This window comes from Empidonax traillii, unplaced genomic scaffold (assembly GCF_003031625.1).
Source record: "Empidonax traillii isolate 1590-97213 ecotype Southwest subspecies unplaced genomic scaffold, ASM303162v1 scaffold34:size3740991, whole genome shotgun sequence".
Taxonomy (NCBI): Eukaryota; Metazoa; Chordata; class Aves; order Passeriformes; family Tyrannidae; genus Empidonax; species Empidonax traillii.
This window is the reverse complement of record NW_020955227.1, coordinates 907561-929031: the sequence shown is the minus strand read 5'-3', so window position 1 is coordinate 929031 and position 21471 is coordinate 907561. Positions and strand designations below refer to the sequence as shown.

Genomic DNA, 21471 nt, shown 5'->3' with positions numbered 1-21471 from the left:
GGGGACCCTCCCCGAGGTTTGGGGGCGCAGCGCCGGCTCCCCCCGGACCGCCGGTACCGGCCCGGGGTGCGGGGGCCAGCGGGGAGCCCCGGCCGTCCAGGACCAGCTGGGGGAGCCTCGGCCCGTTCCCCCGGGGCCGCGGGGGCCAAATGCCACCGACCAGCGGGGCCTGTCGGGCTCAGGGCCGCCGATTTCGTTGTGGTGCTCAACGGCCCCAAAGCGCCGCGTTTGAGCCCCAAAACGAGCGCGAGGGACGGGTAGGGAGCGAGCCCCTGCGGGACCGTGCCCGAGGGTGCGCCCCGTCCGTGGAACATCGGCGAGGGCATTTCTGTCCGTTCCGTTGCTTTTCTGCCGTGCCCGGGGGCAGGTGCCCGGCTTTAGGTTTGCCCGGGCCGGGAGGTGCGGGGGTCGAGCCTGTGCGTGTGTATGTGCATGTATATGGATATACGTGTGTGTGTTTGTGCGTGTTGTGTGTGTGTGCTCGCCGTGTCCCTCCCTCCCTTCAGCCACCCCACCCCCGGGAGGGGAGGGAAGGAGGGGATGGGAAGGGGGGGCCTCCGACGGCTCGCCTCGCTCCGGCAGCCCCAGTCTCTCCGCCAACGTCAGGGAGGTCATTAATAACCAATTAGGAGGGTCAATGAAGCTCATATATAGCCGGGCGGGAGCCGCCGAGCCGCACGGAGCCCAGCCCGCCGCCCACCGCCCGCCGTGCCCGGCCCCGTCGCGTCCGGCCCCGCCGCCTCGCCCCCATGATGGGCTCGGTGCTGCCCGCCGAGGCCCTGGTCCTCAAGCCCGGGCTGAAGCCTCAGGGGCTCTCGCTGGCCGAGGTGATCACCTCCGACATCCTGCACAGCTTCCTCTACGGCCGCTGGAGAAACGTCCTGGGCGAGCAGCTCTTCGAGGAGAAGAGCAGCCCCAAGACCGCCTTCACGGCCGAGGTCCTGGCTCAGTCCTTCTCTGGAGGTGAGTGACCCCCCGCACCCCCCACCACGGACCCACCCAGGTCCCCCCGGTTTCCCGCCCCGGGCCGGGCTCCCGATGCCCGGTGGTGGGATGCGGTCCCGGCGCCCCGCTCTCCTCAGGCGTGGGACTGGGGAAAAAGGGCTTTAAATTCATTTGGTTAACTTGGGCTTGACCTGAGAAAGTTCCCACTTAAACCGCGGGCTGGGGGAGCCGGGGGGGCCGGGGCCGCCCCGCATTCAGCCGCCCGGGACAATATCTTTTCTCTCGCCCCGGCATCGCCGGGGCGTCCCGGCTCCCTTTTCCCCCTCTCGGATTTCTGTTCCTCTCTTAATTTACCATGAAGGCTAATTCCATTTCCATTCACGATATGTCAACCATCTCATCTCCCCATTTTGTAAGAGGAATTCCTGGGCCCTTTTAAACAAGCCCTCGCGCCATTCAGGCACAATGTACCGCTACAGCATTCCTAAAGGACTAATGAATTTAGAATTAGCAATTTCTTTCTAGTTGAGTTTAATGAATGCAGATCACTTTAACAGCATGACAAATTGCTGGATGGGCCGAAATAGACACCATTTAACCTCCTTTCCCAGCCCCGCTCCCTCGCCCAGCTCGGGATGCTTTTCCCAGGTACCTCCTCAATGCCCCGGGGGAACCTTGTACCGCTTTGTGGGAGCCCGGTTGGGCGTTTAAAAGGCTCAGCCCCGGGGTCTGGGCTGGGGTCGGGGATGGGAAGGGGTCCCCGCCGCCCCTGTTCTCCCCCCCCTCCCCGTCCTTTTCTGAGCCCTCTCCCCCCTCACAGAGGTGCAGAAGCTCTCCAGCCTGGTGCTGCCGTCGGAAGTGATCATCGCCCAGAGCTCCATCCCCGGCGAAGGGCTCGGCATCTTCTCCAAGACCTGGATCAAGGCCGGCACCGAGATGGGGCCGTTCACGGGCAGGGTCATCTCCCCCGAGCATGTGGACCTGTGCAAGAACAACAACCTCATGTGGGAGGTAACGACCGCCCCTGTACGCGTAGCCCGGACCGGCCCGGGGAGAGGCAGGGCCGGGGTGCTGGGGCTCTGTCCTGTGCTTGTGTGGCACCTGACACCCTCCCCGTGCCTCAGTTTCCTCATTCGTGCAAAGATCTGGGCAGGTGGATTTAGGAAACCCTTCAGGCAGGAGAAGGATGAGGTTTCCTCAGCCCTCAGGGTGCAGCCAGCCTTCAGAGGAGCCCCAAAATGCTGCTGCTGGTGTGCCAAGTAGCCGGATCTCACCCTGCCCTGCCCTGTTGTGGTGGAACACACAACTGCCTGCTGATCACAGTGGGCACCGTGGGCAAAATCAGGTCTGCCCTGTCCCCTGCTTTGTCCCAGCCCCGGTGAGGTTAATCCCAAGTGAAGCCATGGGGTTTGGGGGATCTGAAATGTCAGGACATTGTACATCAATGCCCAGTAAGTAGACAGGGTTTTCCTTCTTTTTTGGGGTTTGTTTCTCTCAGACTTGCACTTAATTATTGCTAGTTATTATTACAATTTTTTGCTTAATAGAAACTTGCCTCACCTTTCTTGCCACCCTGCAAAGCATCTTCTCCCTCCACTCAGGGATGCTCCCACTCCCATGGGCACCTGCAGGATGCTGGAACAGCTCCTTTCTCTGTGGCTGAGCTGCTGGTGGGGCCCTGCCAAGAAGGGGGACTGGGGCAGGGAGCTGGGTTATCCAGGGGCATAGGGGCTGGTGGGACCAGCCATGCCAGAGCAGAGCAGCCTTTTCAGCCCCGCTGCAGATGCACAGCCTGGGACTGTGAGCAGAAAGGGTTCGGATGACTCCTGGCCACTGGTTGGGTCTCAAAGCCAGTACAGCCTTGGGGCTGAGCTTGTCCCTGTCCAGAGGCTTTATCCAGAGGCAGGAGGTGGAGGGGCTCAGCCCACTGTGGGCTCATCGCTACCAACTGCTCTCTGCCCCTCCCAGGTCTTCAACGAGGATGGCACCGTGCGGTACTTCATCGACGCCAGCCAGGAGGATCATCGCAGCTGGATGACCTACATCAAGTGTGCACGGAACGAGCAGGAGCAGAACCTGGAGGTGGTCCAGATTGGGAACAGCATCTTCTACAAGGCCATCGAGGTAAGTGGGGCCAAAGGGTGACTGGGCAGCTGCAGGGGCGGAGGCAGGGTGGTGGGATCCGCCACCCCACAGTCCCTCCCTCACTTGTTTCTTGGGCTGTTGTTGGGGTGTCTGTGGACAGGGATGGGGGTTTGGTGCTCTATTGAAAAAAAGGGATTTTGTGCAGAATCCGCTTCTCTGTAGGGGGGGAATGTTTTGGGGGTTTCTGTGAAACCCAGGTGCTGAGTGCAGGCTGTACCTGACTCCGCACAGCTTCGTTTGGGTGTTGGACTCTGGCTGTGCACAGAGCAGGGAGGCACGGAGCGGGCAGGGAGCAGCTCAGTGCCTCAGGCTTTCCTCAGTGGGGCTGTGGAGAAGGGATTGACCCTGCCTATCTCCCCCGTGTGCTCCTGCATGAAGTGCTGGTCACTGCTGGCCTGGCACAGGAGCAGGTACCGGGTCCCAGGTATGGCACAGGCTGGAGGGCACCCACAGCTCCCTGCAGGAGACACTGGGATGGAGGCAGGTGTCTGGCTCCCTGGCATTATTGATGCCATGTGCATACATTTCCCACAGTTCCAGTAGGATGACAGTGAAGACCAGCCCTGCTCGTGTGCAGTGTGCCCATAACCCGACGCTGTTGCAGGTGGAGGAAGGTGGTGGCTCAGGGAGGTGTCCTATGCAGCGTCTTTGGCTTAAACAGTCACAGGAGAGAACATCTCCCAGTTCATCCCAGTCCAGAACTGTAGATTGTCCCCATGTAGTTTCGGGTCCAGAGCCTCTCCTGCTCGGGAGCACTCGCAGCTGGGAGGGGTCTCTGCCGGGAAGGAGTGTGAGTGCCGCTGGCTCCGTGGGCAGCTCCCCGGATCTATTCGAGTTCCTGCACTGGTTTCCAGGGGAGCACACACTCAAATGTTGCCCAGCACAGGACCACAGCCCCATCCTGGGTTAGAGATTGTTGCAGTGCTGTGGAAAGGCGAGGGGGTGGGTAGGAAGAGAAGCAGGTATATTCTCTCCCACAGCAGGAGAGTCCCGTGTGCCCCTCAGGCTCTGCTGCATTTCCCTGTGCAGTGCTGTGACCAACAGCCCTAAGTGCTTCCCTGCTGCTCTCCCCATGCTGGACACCTCTCCCTAGGCTTCATCTGTTCTCAGTTTTTAGATCTGACACTCCTGTGGGCAGCTGTGCCTGTTGTGACAGCAGCTTAATTGCTTTTTATTACTGTTCTTAATTATGCAAATGAGTGAAATAATTCCAGGTAGCTGTGGTGTAATTAGGAACACAGCTGTGGTTTTCACACCTTGTGCAAGCATGGGTGATGGGATGGGTGATCCAATATTTGTGGAGGTGCATGTAGAGGCCCTGTCCAGTCATGGTCTATCTGCAGGTTTGCTCCTGGGGCTGAAGAAGTGAGCACCTGAGCAGGGCGAGTTTAATTCCGTTGGCACAAGCAGCAAAACTGAAATGCTGAGAGTGCTGAACCCTGAGTGATGGAGAGGAGAAGGTGGGGATGAGGGCTGCCTGCTGTCATGCTGCAGTGTGCTCCCCAGGTACCGGCAGGTACCCGGTGGTGCTCCTGCTGCAGAAGAAAAAGGGGATGGGTGAGAGTGTGATGAGGGGAAGGATGGAATGCGAGGATCTGGGTCACAACTGGTCAAGGAATTAACTTTTTCCTGGGCTCCCCATTCCTGCCTGTGCACACAGACACATGCAGTCCAAAATCCATCGCTCGTTCAAACCTACTGGAGTCTGTGCACCCAATAAGAGAAGGAAAAGTAAGAGAGGATTTTTCTCTAGTGTTTCTGCTCATTAATCACACGGAGTCTTTGGCATCCTTAGACTGGAGCAATCCCCCTTGTCACCCACCACACCTCTCCTGGCAACTCCCTCACCTCAAGCCCGAGACTGAGGGTGCAGCATCAGCCTAACACCAGTGGGAGCAGCTCAGTCCTGGGCAGGATACGCCCACACTGACCCAAATTTAGAGCTGCCCTGCTCAGCAGGACATGTGTCTGTGCATGGGCACCGCCACACTCCTCCTGTCCCCCTGCACAGCCTCCTGCCCATGCCCATGGTGTCCCCTCCCCAGCAGGCACCGTGAGCTGCCCGGTCCCTGCCACTCTGCACCCACCTCTGCTGCACTGTGGCTCCAGCACAACATCTCTTAGGATGCCTTTCCCGACTATCCACCACAAAATCAGATTCATTTGGTGCCTTTTCTGCTATTTGCCCTTAGTATTTTAATATGTTTTGCTCGTTCCTGCCCTTACTTGCTAATTAGTTTTTCCCACCCTCATTCTCACCAAAAGCAAGTTGCTGCTGCTAGAAAATAAAGGGAGGGCAGCGAGTTTTGGCCTTTGATCTGAAAGCCATGGGATTCCTGGGGGGCAATTTAAATTGGTTTTGGGGTGTGTGGACATGGGTGCTCACCCACTGCTGGTGTGGGTGAAGCTGTTTCAGTAGAGTAAAACACACATATGCACCCATGCAGAGTGTTTTATCCTTTCGGCAATATTTTTTTGGCTTGTATTAAAAAGAAATAAATTTCTTTTAAGAGAAAATGACACCAAAAAACCAGCACCAATTTGGGATGCGAAAGGACATCGGCTTCCACTACCTTCCAAATTCCTCCTCTGCAGCCCCAGTGAGGTCTTTATGCAGATGGACACTCAAAACTTATGAAGTAAAATTCCTGCTCCTTTCAGATGCTTGAAATTTGGCACATTTTTTCAGTGTTTGGGTGATCTAACTTATGACCCGTGTTTCATGTGGATGTTGCTTTTCTTGGACTACTCCGCGTGTGCAAAACCACCTTCCAAAAGGCAGGACTTTCCCGCTCCTAAATTTGGTTCTCAGCGTTAGGGATCTGCAAGGGGAAATATGTGTACTTTTTAATGAAGTGATGTGGATGTTAGTGTTGTCTGAACCCTTGTGAGAGTGTCCACCCTCCCAGCCACATCTGCCGCACGTGGGGAGCCCTGAGCGGCATTTCCCGGCCACTCACCCTGGCAGTGCAGGAACATAACGGGGGAAGAAGTGCCAGGAAAATGGGAGCATGTGTGATGCAAAACCCTTTCCCTGTCCCTGTGCATCTCCTTGGGCTATTGCAGGGACAGTGGCTTTGTTGTGGGACATAGGCAGCAGCACCTCGCACCCGAGTCATGGTCTCCTAGAGCAGCTCTGAGCTCTGCTCTGATCCATGGGCCGGCAAGCCCTTTGCTGATGGAGCTGCATTTCCACCTTCTAAATTCAGCCCTGGCAGTGTCAGGTGGGAGAAGCCGCCTGTGCCCTATAGCAGGAGGGTGTTGGTGGCTCCGTCCAGAGCTGAAACATTTTGCTGGAGCCCTGGGCTGTGGCTCCGTGTCACAGCTCTCTGCCTTGGTCTCTGTCACTTGTGCCTCGCTGCAGTTTGTGGCTCCACAGATGGGTTATTTCTCCGTGTCTCCTGTCCTCATCTCCCTGAGCCCCCAGGACCTCTGAGTCCTGCGCTCCAGAGCCCTCAGCTCTGTCTGTGTGTTCTGTTGCTGCGTATTTTCCTGTCGCTTTGTTTGTGTCCGGGCCTGGAGGACACCCCACAGCGGGTTTGTGCCCGTGGTGGGTGGTGCTGAGCTGAGCCATCGCCTCCAGTGCTGCAGCCTGGGCAGGGCTGTGCCTGCCTGGGGGTGCTGGGGACCACTGGCAGGTCCCAGATGGCAGCAGGGTCTCCCAGGAGATGGGGTACCACCAGAGTAGGTCCAGAGGGACCAGCACGAGGATGGGTGTTTATCTCCCCTCCAAACACCCCCGTCTGTGTCTTTCTTTCTAGATGATTCCTCCGGACCAAGAGCTGCTGGTCTGGTACGGGAACTCCCATAACACCTTCCTGGGCATTCCTGGTGTGCCAGGGTTGGAAGAGGAGCAGAAGAAGAACAAACACGGTAGGTAGCATTGGAAACAGCCATGGGTGCACCAACCCTGCCTGCTCACCCTGTGCCCAGCTCCGAGGCCATGGGGTGGGCTTGAGGCCAGGGACATCTTATGGGATATGTTAGATATCCTAGCTCTGCATTTAACGTCCCCACTCTGCATTTAATGGATCTGTCCCCAAATCACCACCTCAGGAGGCTTTTCTCTCCCTGGGTGTTCAGTCTCTGCTTTTCTCGGTGGTTCCCCAAGATGCTCCTCTGTGGGCACAGCAGAACTCGGGCACTGCTGGGGGCCCTGTGTTTGGAGGTGGATCCTATCTGTGCTCTCTGACTGCATTTTCCACTACAAGAGAGCTGGGTCAGAGCCCAGAAGAGCAGAGGGAGAAGCTGGGACCAGTGCAGGGGTTGGACAGCGTGGCTGTGGGTTCCTGCCCTCACCTCCTTCAGCTCTGCTGCAGCCCACAAAGAAAACTGCTCTTTGTGCCCATCTATTAGGGATTCATTCAGCTCAGCTTGAATGTTCCCCCTCACCCAAATCTGGGTGAGTCTATTCCCAGTGCTGGCTCCATCCCAAAGCCCCAAGTGCCAGCCTGGACCCCTCTCTGCCTGGGATGGGTGTCCCCATAAGCAGGGAGCCAGCAAGGGGGCACGGGGGGTTATCCAGGGCATCCAGCACCTCAGTGCTCGGGGATGAGGTGATCTGCTGCGCTGTAGGGCATTTGCCTGACCATCCCCTGCCATCCCCAGAGGATTTCCACGCGGTGGAGACGGGGGCCAGCACGACGGGGCGCATGCGCTGCGTGATCTGCCACCGCGGCTTCAACTCCCGCAGCAACCTGCGCTCCCACATGCGGATCCACACCCTGGACAAGCCCTTCGTGTGCCGCTTCTGCAACCGCCGCTTCAGCCAGTCCTCCACCCTGCGCAACCACGTCCGCCTGCACACGGGGGAGCGGCCCTACAAGTGCCAGGTGTGCCAAAGTGCCTACTCCCAGCTCGCGGGGCTGCGGGCACACCAGAAGAGCGCCCGGCATCGGCCCCCCAACGCCTCCCTGCAGGCCCACTCGCCGGCCCTGCCTGTGCCCCACCCCGCCTCCCTGGCCCACCACATCCCCACCATGGTGCTGTGAAGGCCCCGGAGTGGCAGCGGCATTTTTGGACAGCAAGGACTGATGCTGAGACACGCAATGGACTGGGGGAGGGGGAGGTTGACCCTTGGCAGAGGCTGCTTTGTGTCTTGGAGGGGGTGCTGGGTTGTTTTTGGGGCATGGGTTAGGCAGGTGAGTGGGGAGCACACCCAGCTGTGCAGCTGCACTGTGTGGGATCGTACCCCGGGGTGTAGGGCGGGCTGCTGGTCCCTGGGGTTGGCAGGGAAGAAGGGACACAGTGGGATGTCCTGCGTGGATTTGCCAGTGAGCTGGAGCAGCTGAAAAGCTGGGCCTGAGTGAGTCACACCTGGCTTTTACGGATAATTTGGAGGAAAGAAAAATTGTTCTTATCCCTCCTCCTCCTCTGCTCCAGCAAGTGCCCAGCAGACACTTGGAAGGCTGCCACAGCCCTGATGTGACCACCCCAGCCACACCTCTTTGTCCCAGGGGTGGCTTTGGCCCTGGTGGCTCCTTCTAAGGGACACTTTTCCCTCCTGAGTTAGCAAACAGTTGCATTCTCCCCGCTCAAGCCCCCCTTTCCTGCCCCACTCCAGCCTGAGCTGTGCCCTGGGGTTTGTCACCACTCCGAGTGATGCTGGGTAGGCAGAGGGGACACCAGGGGACACCGTGCCAGCTGGGGATGCCCATCCACAGGCAGGTTTTGAGAGGACCCTGAGCCCTGCCGGGCTGGGTTTGTTCCAGCCCTTGGAGCAACTCTTCCCCAGCCGTGCGGGAACATTTCGGCTGGAACCGCTACTGCCCTCTGGGGACAGAGAAAAGCCGTCCCCGGGCCAGCTCTGTCCCCAAGGACAACTCTAAGCGCCCTCTGGAGTCGCCCACACTCCGGAAGGAGAGCTGTGTATCATAAAGCTTAAAAGAAAGTATTCTAATATTAATTATAAGTCTAAGATGTATAAAGTTCTCACAAGCCGTGTTTTACTTCCAGAAAAAGAAAACAAAAAAAACCCAAACAACCGTCACTTTAACTTTGTAAATATATATGTAAACATTATTTACAAAACTTTGATATTATATATTATTTGATTGTTTATGTACACAGTGTAAATACATTTGTACTTCTCTCTTGTATTCTAAATAAAAATTACTTGGGACATTTATCATTTAGAAGAGGGATAGCATGGAGAGCTTTATTTTATGTGCCAGGGAAGGATGTGGTGCTTGGGATGAGTGAAGGTCTTAACTAACACAATAATCAGTGAGTGAGATGTGGCATTGTCTGTTGGACCAAGGAGTGCAGGTGGGAGGAGGAAAAATGAGTTTTTTGGCTAAAGAAGCCCTTTTTCAGGTCTGGAGGGGGTGGTGTTTGGTCCAATTCCCCTCTGCCAGTCCCTTGTGCAGTCCCTATTTGAAGCCACAGCTGTTGACATCCTTTGATACCTTCCAAGAATTAATGCCCGTGTTTCAGCTGCGACGGGACACAGGTGCAGGTCTTGCTGGAAGGTTTGGTTTGGATCCTGGAAAAGCAACTGATTTGCTGATGGTCATCGCTGAGCTGCTTTTCTCTGGGTGTTTCCTCAGCAGCTCCAAGGGCCGGACTGGTGCTTTGAATTAAACGGATTAAACTTTTCCACAGACGAATCACTTCCCGCTGGCACAGCTCTGCCAAGGTAAGGGGGCAATCCCGAGCCCCTCGGGGGTGTTTAAGGCAAGCCTGAGCCAGCTCGGGAGAGGACTAGGGGGTGTCTTCAGATAAACACGGGCCCGTGAGCACGGGCACCCCAAAACTGGGGGGGCTGCTCCCTCCGGGGTGAGCACACCCTTGGCTGCAGCCCAAGCCGGGGCGCTGGGGCCCGGTGAGCCCCGCGGGAAGGTCTGGGGGATCCCGGAGCCCCCCGGGTTTTTGGGGTGCCGTTCATTGGCAGGGGAGTGAGGCACCCTGCCCTCACTAAACATGGCCGCGCTCCCCCTTGCGTTCCAACGGGGCGAAGCCCTCGAGTCCCTTTGCTGCCAGTAACAAATATGGATGCCTAGAGCCCTCCCCCCCCGCCGCCCTCACTCAAGATGGCGGCGCCCATGCCTCAGGCGTGTTCTCGCCCGCAGCCAACATGGCGGGCGGAAGCGGCGCTGTGGCGGGACTAAGCTCGCGGCCAAGATGGCGGCGGTCACCATGAGGCTGCCGCAGGTCCGCGGGCCCCTGGGGGCGAGCGCGCCCCGCGGCGCAGAGAAGCACCTGGTGGCACCGGGAGACACCATCACCACGGACACGGGATACATGAGGTGCGGGCAGCGGCGCGGGGGGGGGAGGGGGCGGCGGCGGCGCGGCGCGGCTTCGGGCGGTCCTCAGGTAGCCGCACTTCTCTCCGCAGGGGCCACGGCACGTATGTGGAGGACGACAAGCTCATCGCCTCGGTGGCCGGCGTGGTAGAGAGGGTGAACAAGCTGGTGTGTGTGAGGGCGCTGAAGTCCAGGTGAGCGTGGCGGTGGCAGGGGAGGGCCGGTGGCTGGGCCTCGCTCGGGTGAGGGGTGTGACGGCCGCTCCCTGTCCCGCTCCACAGGTACAACGGCGAGGTCGGCGACATCGTGGTCGGCAGGATTACGGAGGTAAAGCCCCGTTTCCCCGGCGGTGCTGATGTCAGGGTTTGGAGATGTACTCGTGTGCTGAGGAAGAGGAGGGTGGCCACTGACCGGGGTGGCTCAATCCAACCTGGAGCACTTCCCAGGATCCTAAAACACTGATACACATCCGTGTCCCTGCATAGGGCACTGGGAGCCACCGTTTTTAACCGGGATGTGGTTGGAAAAACCAGCAGGGCTGTCCCCTCCTTTGGGCTTGGTGGGCTGCAGCTCCTGTTCAATTTTGGGGTGTGCAGCAGCAGGTTAATTTTTTTTTTTTTCCCACTCAGGTTCAGCAGAAGCGATGGAAAGTGGAAACGAATTCCAGGCTGGATTCAGTGCTGTTGCTGTCGTCTATAAATTTACCCGGTGGGGAACTGGTGAGTGTAGCTGAGGCAGTGCTGGAGCCCTGTTGTCTGCTGCTTCCATGGCAGGAGCACTGGGAAGCTCTGGAGCCCTTCCCACAGTTAGCGTGAGCACAATGTAGCTCTGATATCTCTAACTCTCCATGTTATAATACCTCAGTGACCTAAAGGTTTGCTGTTCTGCCTGGCCTTCCTTTGGTGACCAGGGTGTTCTACATGGCATCCCAAGGTCCCCCACAGTGAAGTATGAATGGATGTTTTCTTGTTCTGGGCCACACGTAACTTTCCTTGTGTTGTTTCAGAGGAGAAGGTCAGCAGAAGATGAACTTGCCATGAGGGATTACCTGCAGGAAGGGGACCTCATCAGTGTATCCTTCTGCTACTCCCATTGCCAGAAGAGCCAAGGGTGTGGGGAGAACAGCCAGAGCTCAGCTGGCCTGGTTGGATGTGGCAGCTGTGCTGGGGTGGCACTGGGCAACCTTGGGAACTTTGTTTTCCTTAAGTGGCACTGACAGGCAGAGGTCCAGTCTATATTTTCTGATGGGGCTGTGTCACTGCATACCCGGAGCCTGAAATACGGGAAGGTAAGTTGTTCCAAAGCCCTTGATCTTGGCCTAATTCTGCGCCAGCTGACTTGTTTGAGCCCTTTTTCCAAAAAAAGAGCTCTGGAATAGAGCAGGATGTTGTTATAACTGATCCCTGCGGGATAGGAAGAACCTCAGCTCCTGTGTGGGAGCACCAAGTGGAGTTTTCCCAAAGCAGAGGAGGTGTCCTTGAGTTGCCCTTTGAGCCACTGCTCTCCCTGTCCACAATTTCAGCTTGCCAGTCCTGTTTCCCCCGCTAGCCATTGGGAATTAAATCCTGGGGAGAAATCTCGCTCTTCTTCTGCAGGCCATTGCCCCTGTAACTTGTTTCTCTCCCCAGGGCTCTATTTCAGGCTTTACACAGTTGGCATTTATCTCTGGTTTTGTGCATTGAAAGAAGCCAAGGGGCCATCGGAGCATAGGCTGCAGTTTGGGATTACCAGACCACGGGTATTAGCACTTAAAAGATGAAAGGGAAGTGTGGTTATTGCACAAAGGGTGAAGGACAGTGATTGGATTAAGAGGGAGAGAGTTCTGCTAAATTGGGCCTCTCACTCCTCGTTTTTCTGCAGGGCTGGTTGATGTGTAGTTGCGATCAAGATATTATTAACATTTGTGCTAAGCACTTAGAGTATTCTTCATCTTCAAAGGACTGCACAGGCATTAGCTAATCCCCCCAGCGCTCCCAGAGGCAGGCAGGTTTTACATTCACTGTTTCACAGGAGAAGGTATTAAAATGGAGTGGTGCCTAGGCTGGGAATGGAGTGAGTGTGGGTGACTTGATGTTGTCTCTGGTGGCTCGTGTCTCTCACACTGAGTCTCATCTCCTCTCCAGCTTGCCCAGGGTGTGCTGGTTCAGGTCTCTCCCTCCCTTGTGAAACGCCAGAAGACTCACTTCCATGACCTGCCCTGCGGTGCTTCCGTGATCCTTGGCAACAACGGCTTCATCTGGATCTACCCAACCGTGGAGCAGAAGGAGGAAGAAGCTGGAGGCTTCACCACCAACTTGGAGGTGAGGGCTCAGGGAAGGTGAACCTTCTCCTGCCAATGGTTTTTATTCAGGATTTGGTATTAGGTTCACAGCAAGGCTTTCTTACAGTCAGCCTGCATTATTTCCCTGTGCGTTCATCCCTTTCCCTCTGTCCCTCCTCAGCCAGTCCCCTTGTCTGACCGGGAGGTGATCTCACGGCTCCGGAACTGCATCGTGGCTCTGGTTACTCACAAGATGATGCTCTTTGACACCAGCATCCTGTACTGCTATGAAGCATCCCTTCCTCATCAGGTACAGAAACCAGAGGGGTTCGTTCCACAGTGGGGCAGGGAACAGAAAGGCTGCACCGGTTGCTGCTGAAGTCAGTAATTTAGGTGGTGGGGCTTCCTTTTGGCTTTCCAAAGCATCCTGTGGTAAGTGACAATACAAACTCCCCCCGATGCATAGCAGAAATTGCCTTGCACGATTTCAGAGATAGTTTTTGAAGGGTTCTGCCTCTGGCAACGTCCAACTATTCCAATAGAGGAATAAGTCCATTTTTCAATAGATGTTGTGTATCCCTCACTGGGATTTTGGGTCCCCTGCGATTGCTGTGAAAACACTGTTAAATTTGGGATGGTTCTTCAAGAACCAGTGAAAAAACAAGTGTCATGTATTCTACAGAGAGGTCTTGTGTCTGTATCCACATCCTGCACTGACCTCTCGCTGTACAGCTTTTCACTGTGATTTCTGCCAGCACAATCACAGGGAAATCTCTTCCTATAAATTAATGGGATCTGAATTGTCATCTGCTTTCATTCCCAATGCCAGCCTCTCAGCTACATGGGATGTTGTTTTGAAGTATATTTCTGTTTAAGTCATCTCTCCCCTTCCCAAATACTGGTGCGTGTCCATCAGGAGAGATGGAAGAGTTGTCAGTAGCATCTCCTTTGATTTCCTCTGTTCTCTGTAAGAATTGTTAATTCTGGCCAAGTTGACTTTGGATTGGACCCTCTGCCATAGGTCTTATTTCACCACAATCCTCTGAGCTCCCTTGCTGTTTGTCAGGGACATTTGTCCCCACAGAGTGTGCAAAAATAGTAATTGCTTTCTGGTGCCAATGTTGCTCTTGTTTCCGCTGCAGATCAAGGACATTCTCAAACCAGAGGTGATGGAGGAGATCATTCTGGAAGCTCGACAGAGGTTGCTGGATTTGGAGGGATAGGGCACATGGCCAGAAGCAGTCATTTGAAATCCCAGCATGGCAGCTTTTGATTTTCAGTATTATATATTCTTTTCAGTGTTCCAGTCCCCAGCATTCATTCCACACTTCAGAAATCACCAAAATTCCTCATTCCCAGGATATCTCCTGAGTCCTTTTAGTACAATAGGACAAAGTAGTACTTAAGTCCAATAGCCTTTTAGTGCAGCAGCCTGAAAAATTGATATCTGACCTTTATAAAGATGCAGATGCAACTGGGACATGTCTCCTTGCACCTGTTGCTGTGTCTAGTGCCCCATAAATTTGTGCAGAATGAGAGAGGAAGGGACGTGTTTTGTGATGTTTCTCTCTCCCCAGAAGATGGTTTGGATTTTAATTTACCGTAACACAGATCTGCCAGTCTGTCCTCTGACAGAGCCCTCGTTTTTAAGGCTCTGTCAGAGGCTGTAGATCCAGGCACACGTGTTTAAAGAACAGGAGTATCCACACCCTTGCTAACCACAATTTGAGTCTGGCTGTTCATGGCTTTTTCTCAGGGATATGAGAGGGGATGTGACTGTTGCTGTCCACATGAGCCAGGAGCCATGTCCTAGTTTTTGTACATCCTGCTGGTCTCTTTTTTTTTTATGCCTGACGTGGTGAGCTCCTCTTCTGAGGAGGCACCAGAATTGTTTTGTATTAAATATTTTACATTTCAATAAATTTTTTGAAACAAATCAGCCCTTCAGCAGTGTGTGCCTTAGCTTGTTTTTCTCCAGAATTAATTCGGTCTAGCTTGAGAGCTATGGTTGGCTCAAGTTTCCTTGTGCCAGGACACTTGGAAAGGGTTGCAGTGTCCTGTTTCTTCCCTTCAACTCTTCATCCCATTCAAGCAGGACTTGACCTTCCTCTTCAGCCCATCTTCTGTGCAGGGCTCCTCTGTGAGGATTGCCTGGACTTGTTCACAGTAGCTCTCCCAGTACTGTCCCCCTGCAGGATTCCATGGAGAGGTGAGTCATGAGGTCACTGGGGGATGGCAGGGAGCCCAGTAGGACACTGCTGATCCTCAGGCTGGTGCTTAGAGGTGGGCAGGGCAGTCAGTCACCTCCTCTGTGCAGAATGGATGTGATGCTTTCCTTGGAGCGTCCTCTCAGCTCTCTGGTGCTGCATTAGAGCTGTTGTGTTAAATATGTATGGAATCTATTTGTATTGCAAATACATACTTGCACCACCACAGCACTGTAATTCTTAGAAAGGGTGATAAAAAACCCATCTGCCCTAATTGTTCCTGAATCCAATTGTAACACTGCAGATTCTCAGACTTCCCTCGGGCAAAATTCTTCGCTCAGTCTTTTGGAAATTCCCTTCATTGCTGCTCCTCCAGTGCCGGCTGCTGTCCCTGCAGTCCTGAGCAGGCACTAGATGGCACCTTTGGATCGCGTTTGTGGCACTTCCCTTCCCAGCTCCGCCTCACTGCCCTGCCAAACAGCAGGGCCTGGACGGCTGCCACCAGCGCTGCTGCCCAAATCCTACAGCATAATGGGGCTCAGTGGCTGAGGACAAGCAAGGACATGGCTAATCCGTTCTGCTGCTGCACAGCTCCAACTTCTGCCCGTGCTGCCTCTGTAAAGTAGCGTTCAGCTTCTTGGGGGTATTGTTGGAATGCTCCACACAAGAGCTGGGAATTGTTCTTTTTCAGTTTTATGAGGATTCCTTAGTAAGTGCTGCAACAATCGCATCCTCAAGATGGCTTGGGAAGTTTGAAAAACAAAGCTGGATGCCGGCACTTTCTGGCCTGTGCAAGGGACTGCTGGTAGCCACGTTACCCACATCTGTGTGGACAAGAATGGTTCAAAAAGGCTAAAAAAACTTGAGCAGCCTCTGCATCTTTTAATGATGAAATTATCTCCTTTTTTTCCCCCCACCCAGCTGCTGTAGTTTAGCAGGTGTTTTCCTCATTAACACGTGGGGAGGTTCAGGGATTTCTGCTGTGAGGGTTCTAGGTGTAAGCAGGCTGGGGATACACAAGCAATGTGATGCTTAATGTGCATTGCTGAAGGCTGACGGAGAGGGCTGTAGTTAATCCAGTAAATCTCTTTGCATCTCTGCCACTTAAATTGAAACAACTCTGTGTCAGTTAAAGGACAAAGGGGTGAAGAGACTGTACTTCATTACCACCTAGAGAGATTTGATACCTGGAAACGGTTCTGCTGAACAGGTACATGAATGCAAAATGCTCCTCTGTCCTCAAGCAACCTCTCCGCAGGCATCTAAAGGGCAGAAAGGGGCTGGGAGGGGTTATGAGACTTTGAAAGTGCTGCTGGTGATGTGGTGGACACTGTGCTCTGGAGGTGGTTCATTTAGGGGTGGATTATGCTCATGGGATCAAGGTGTGATCTGTCTGACCTGCAAGGTGAGGCAGTGTCAGCTTCTCATACACTGATCCTGGGAACAGGGTGCTGGTGTCCGTGTCAGGCTGCGTGGGCAGCACAGCTGAGTTGTTCTGGTACTTTTGTTTTTATGCCTAAGACCACCAGCTGGTGAGGTTTGGTTATGGATCTTTCCTGATGGGGGGGGGGGAACTGAAGGTCTCAGTATTTCCCCCCCATGATTTTGAGGGGCAATTACTGATCCTTCCAAACTCAGCCAAGTGCTGTGCCAAGGGCAGACCTAAATTCTTCAAGGCTTCAGCAAGGTCACTGCTGGCAGTCCCTGCAACCCCCTCCAGCCCAGCTTTGCAAGCCAGCAGGTAACAAGAAGCCAGCAACAGCAGTGTCCTCTTGAATTCTTGAAATAGTCTGTGAGATTTTGCTGGGCAACTTCTAAGCAGGAAGGGTGAAAAGGAGGAAACTACAGCTTCTCTGGTTGAAGAAAAAAGCAGTTGAAAGCAGGGTGGGAAAAAGCTGCTCAGGGTTCATTTTTACATGGGGAACTAAAATGCTCGTGGAGGCTTTAAAACAGATCAACCTGATTTCTTTGGTCACCAGTGTCTGACAGGTGTGGAGCCTGTAAACCAGCCGTAGCACCTGCCTGTGCTGCTTCCTCGAGTTAAATACACGGTGCAGACGTGCTCAAAAGTGGAGTTACCAACTGGTTCTCTTGCGGGTGAGTGCTGCCTGCAGGAAGGACAACACAGCGTCGCCCGTCTGCAGGAATAATTTTCTTGTTTCTTGGTGCCCAGCGCTTAATTCATGTACTAATACGAAGCATGGCAACCCCTCCCTTCTACTCCAAGGAATAACCACTGGGATTTTGAATTTGTGCTAATGGGTTATTAATCCAATTACTGCTGCTTACTGCGTTACTTCTGTCTCATCTGTGTGCAGTTCTGCTGTTCAGCTGAGGTGAATGGTATAAATACAAAGCTTTGAGCAGACCCGCGAAGAGACTGAAACCCCACTGAGATTAGAGGCATCTTGAAATGATTGTCTGGGGTTCCTGAGGACTGCTAATTAATATGCTAAGTTTTATTATTTGGTGAAGGGGTTGACGCTTTTAAGACATTGTTATGGAGGAAACGTCTCTGCAGCTGTCGGGTGTAAGAACCCACACTTAATGAAAGGTAAACAGAAAAAGTACTGAAATACCTCTTATGAAAGAATAAATCCATAGGATGTACTCAGGCTTGATTGAAAGAAACAGTCTGTAGCATTTTTCATTTATTTTGCATTCACACAATTTTTCTGTCTCTGTCTTCTCTCACAATTTCTGAGTCCGCGGGGCGACTTCCAAGTTTGTTAACATGAGACAAACGCGTTCACAAAAACTGGCAGCAGGGTAAGGGACAGAAAACATAATACCCTTCAGGAAGGAAAAGAAGGCAGGTATCTTGCTATGACATTTGGGAGTGACCAGCTGGCCCATCTGCCTGCGTATTGTCCCAGATTAACTACAGCACTGCTTGGGGAAATGGGAAATGCTTTTGGAGAAATTAATGGTTGTCTTCTGGAGTTCACTCTGCTTCAGTCCTGCCATGGTAGGAGATATTATCCAGAGTGTTCCAGCCAGACCCAGAAGGGAATAACTTTTTCAGTGAATGGCTGGTATTGGTTTTTGCTGCTCAGCCCATGTTGACAGACAGCTTTGTTTCCTCACTTTCCTTTCAATCCATGGGAGCTGAGCAGAGGGTCACATCACCCCGGTGAGAAGCTGATCTCCATTACTGAGATAAACCTGGAGAAATTCTGCTGAGTTCAAGAGATTGGACCCTGGATTTGTCTCAGCACGATCTGACAAAATTATTCTCTCCTGTGTGTGTGCAGCACAAACAGCCTCAGTACCTGCAATCTGAGCCGCTGATGGAGAAATCCAATAGGAATGGTTTGGGATCAGTCTTCTGGCTAAGAATTAGTGATGTAGGAGCAGACAGGCACAGCAGTGGTGGAGGATCCTGTAGGGCCGTATGAAGTGCTCCATTTTGGATGCTATTGTGAGGAGATGAAAAATACATGCCTGCCAGGGACCTTGAATACGGTGTAGGAGACAAGGAGTGTGTTTGGATTTGTCACAAGGGAGGAGTCAGTATAAACAAGCTGCTCTGTGTCCAGATGGTTACCCTGAGCAGGAGGCTACAGCACAGAATTGCAATTGTGTGTTCTCCTCTTGTTGAGTGGGAGCAACCACAGACCTTTGACCGAAGCACCCTGACCTCAAGCTGCTGCCTCAACCCTCTTCTATCCCCTAGGTGAATTGGAGAATGTACGAGAAACTAAATATCTTCAGCAACACTGCCCTTTAGCTCCAGGGAACACTCACGCTGCACATCCAAGGGCACCCTAGTGCAGGCTGAAAAAATGTGGGGGTTTAACTCCGTGTTGGTACTTAATGGTGCACAAAATACGTGTTTTACTGCCACATTCATATGGCCTCTGTGGCTGGTTTTGGTATCGAGTTGTGCATATGCTCTGACTGCACTAATAAAGCAGCTCACCCCACCCTTCCCTTCACCCCCCCTTCCCTTCTCACAGACCCCCAGTCCTGCTTGGTCCCTTATTCCCCTCAGAGGGTTTTGCCCAAAGAGTCGGAGAGTTGTTAATTGTTCAAAGGGGCCTCTGGAGATCATCCAGTCCAAACCCCCTGCCCAGGCAGGGTCACGTGGAGCGGGTGACACAGGAATGCATCCAGGTGGGTTTGGAATGTTACTGGAGAGGAAGACTCCGCAACCTTCCTGGGCACCTGTTCCAGTACTCTATAGAAAGAAGTTCTTCCTTATGTTGAGGTGAAACTCCTTGTGTTTTAGTTTATGGCCACTGCTCCTTGTCCTGTCGCTGGACACTGCTGGAAAGAGTCTGGCACCATCTTCTTGGATGAGGACAATTAATGAGATCCCCGCTCAGTCTTCTCCAGACTAAGCGGGCCCATCTCCCGCAGCCTCTCCTCTTCGGAGGGATGTTCCAGACCCCTCCTCATCTGTGTGGCCTCCGCTGGGCCCGCTCCAGCCGCCCCTTGTCCTGAGGACCCAGAACCGGCCACAACACCCCGGGGCCGAGCACAGGGGGAGGACCAAGCCCCCTCCCTGCCCTGCCGGCCCCCTCCTCAGGGGCTCGTCCCCGGGCAGCCCCCTCGCTGCCCCGCGGCCCCAGGCTCGGGGCCGGCGCCGGGATCGGGCGCTGCCGGGCGGGAGGCGGGGGCGGCGGAGGAGGAGGGGCCGGAAGGGGATGTGACCGCCCGCCCGCCGGCCCGGGGGTTCCGGGATCTCCCTCGCCTCCTCCGCCGCCCCCCGCCAGCCCCGCCGTACCTCACACCCCCCCCCTCCCCAAACCCATCCCCTACCGGGGCCACCCGCGGCCCCTCGCCCCGCTCCTCCTCCCGCCCGGCCCCGCTGCCGCCGCCCGGCCCGCCCGGGGATGCGGCCGGCGCGGTGCCCCCCGCCTGCCCTCGCCCGGCCGCTGGGCAGGACCCGGCCTCCCGGAGCTGCCCGGCCCGGCTCCGCCTGAGGCAGCGGGCACGGGGCGCCCCAGCGCTGCTCCTTCGCCGCCATGGCCCCGAGGTAGCGGCGCTGGAAGGAGTCGAAACCGAGGAGCCCCCGTCCCATTCCCGCACCCCCGAGAGCCCGCCCAGAGCTGCTGCTGCTGCTGCTGCTGCTGCTGCTGCTGCTGCTTCGCCCGGAGAGCTGACATGGTTCCAGCGCACCTGACCCTGCTGGGCTCCGGCGGTACTTGAGGCCAAACCCCGCGTGGCACGCTGGCCCTTCGCTAACTCAATGCTATGCAAAAGAAAAGGAGGAGAAAGAAAAAAAAAAAAAAAAGGAAACCTTGACACCGGTTGCGGTGGGAATGGCTGTTTCCTGCCCTGGGTGACCCTGTGTGTGGTTTCTTGCTTGTGAGATGAACTAATTCGCCTTTTTTTACCCGGTGGAGGACGCGCTGCATATGGCAACCTAAACTTTGGTAATGCTTGGTCGTTGCTGAGCAGTTGGAACTTTTACTTGGTTGTTTGTTGTTTGTTTTTTTTTTTTTTTTTTCATAAAGTCACCTAAGGAGCCTTGTTGCTTTCTTCAGGAGCATTGGAGGAATCTGTCTTAATTCTTCGCCTCAAGTGACTTTATCCCACCGTGAGTGCAGCCAGCGCACCCACCTAAACACGTTCTCCCTCAAAGCTCCTTCCCAGCCTGGAGGATCAGGGATCACGGACTTCTCCGAAAAACTTCTCGTCCTGGGAAAGGCTGCCCATAGTTACTTTATGGGGCAGCAGCCTGGAAAAGTTCTTGGGGACCAAAGGAGGCCAAGTCTGCCTGCCCTGCACTTCATCAAAGGAGCAGGGAAGAAGGAGTCATCGAGGCATGGGGGCCCACACTGTAACGTCTTCGTCGAACATGGTGAGAGGTTTCTACTGGTATTTGCTTTAATTTTGATCTGCTGAGCTAGGTACAATATGGATTTATTCGAGGGCACGGAGCAGATACAGACATGTACTCTGTGGCAGTCTTATTTTCTCTCCCTTGCTGCTTAATGCACATCTTCTGTGATTGTTTATTAAGAAAATACCTGAGTCGGGTTGCTTGAAATCTGAGGAGAGGTTGTACAGCTAAAGGTGAAATACAAGGAAGTAACTTTAACATTGTACAAGTTTTTCAATTCTGCCCTCTGGTTCGCAGTTTGGGAAAATGGCTGTTTGATACTTTTTGAGTTGAGGTCACAGTATTGAGCAACTAACCAGAGCTGATGGTGATACTGTGGTCAGCGACAAGTGTTCTTTAATTACCTTTACAAAGGGGACTCTGCTATTTTGAAAAAAAAAACACCTTATTTTGGAAAGTTTGTGAATTTGCTCTTGTTAATCTGCTTAGTGCATTCACAGCACTTTTGTTTAGTGGTTTCTCATAGCTGCTTAAACCTTCATCTTGGGCTGTGATGGACTGAAGTGCTAGAGGCCAAATGTGGCCAAGTTTGAGGTACAGCAACACTGTCACTTGCTGGTCTTCTGCAAAGTAAGAGGGGACTTGGGAATCTCAGGAAAGAAGCCAGATGAAAAGCTCTGTAGGACTCAGAGGTCGGTTTAGTGACTGCTTCAAAAGTTGCTTTTTTAAAAAAAAAAAAAAAAGACCAAAGAAATTGTAAACTGAAGGCATCTCTACAGAAGTGAGGAGCAGAAATGCATTGTTTCACTGAAACTTTTTGGGGTAATCCTTGCTTTTGCACAACACTTTTTTAGTTTTAATGTTCTTTGAGATTACACA

The 21471-nt window shown here is 54.0% G+C and overlaps 3 protein-coding genes across 3 annotated transcripts in view; all 3 read left to right on the top strand.

The window, feature by feature from the left end:
* Window positions 1-748: 748 nt before the first annotated feature.
* PRDM12 (PR/SET domain 12) lies at window positions 749-9217 on the top strand. The gene is made up of 5 exons (XM_027911667.1): window positions 749-963; window positions 1766-1956; window positions 2914-3069; window positions 6852-6963; window positions 7699-9217. The coding sequence occupies exons 1-5, from the start codon at window positions 750-752 to the stop codon at window positions 8079-8081; spliced, it is 1056 nt and encodes a 351-aa protein (XP_027767468.1). The 5' UTR covers window position 749; the 3' UTR covers window positions 8082-9217.
* Window positions 9218-10107: 890 nt separating this feature from the next.
* On the top strand, window positions 10108-14530 carry EXOSC2 (exosome component 2). The gene is made up of 9 exons (XM_027911666.1): window positions 10108-10337; window positions 10427-10528; window positions 10616-10661; window positions 10964-11053; window positions 11341-11406; window positions 11554-11622; window positions 12458-12634; window positions 12776-12904; window positions 13737-14530. Exons 1-9 carry the CDS (start codon window positions 10213-10215, stop codon window positions 13815-13817), a joined length of 885 nt encoding a protein of 294 aa, XP_027767467.1. The 5' UTR covers window positions 10108-10212; the 3' UTR covers window positions 13818-14530.
* A 5292-nt stretch (window positions 14531-19822) lies between these two features.
* The window catches only part of ABL1 (ABL proto-oncogene 1, non-receptor tyrosine kinase), a 78699-nt gene continuing 77050 nt past the window's right edge, over window positions 19823-21471 (top strand). Inside the window, exon 1 of the mRNA XM_027911664.1 lies at window positions 19823-20610. Coding sequence (XP_027767465.1) covers window positions 20475-20610 — 136 coding nt within the window. The 5' untranslated portion in view covers window positions 19823-20474. The remainder of the gene's footprint in view (window positions 20611-21471) is intronic.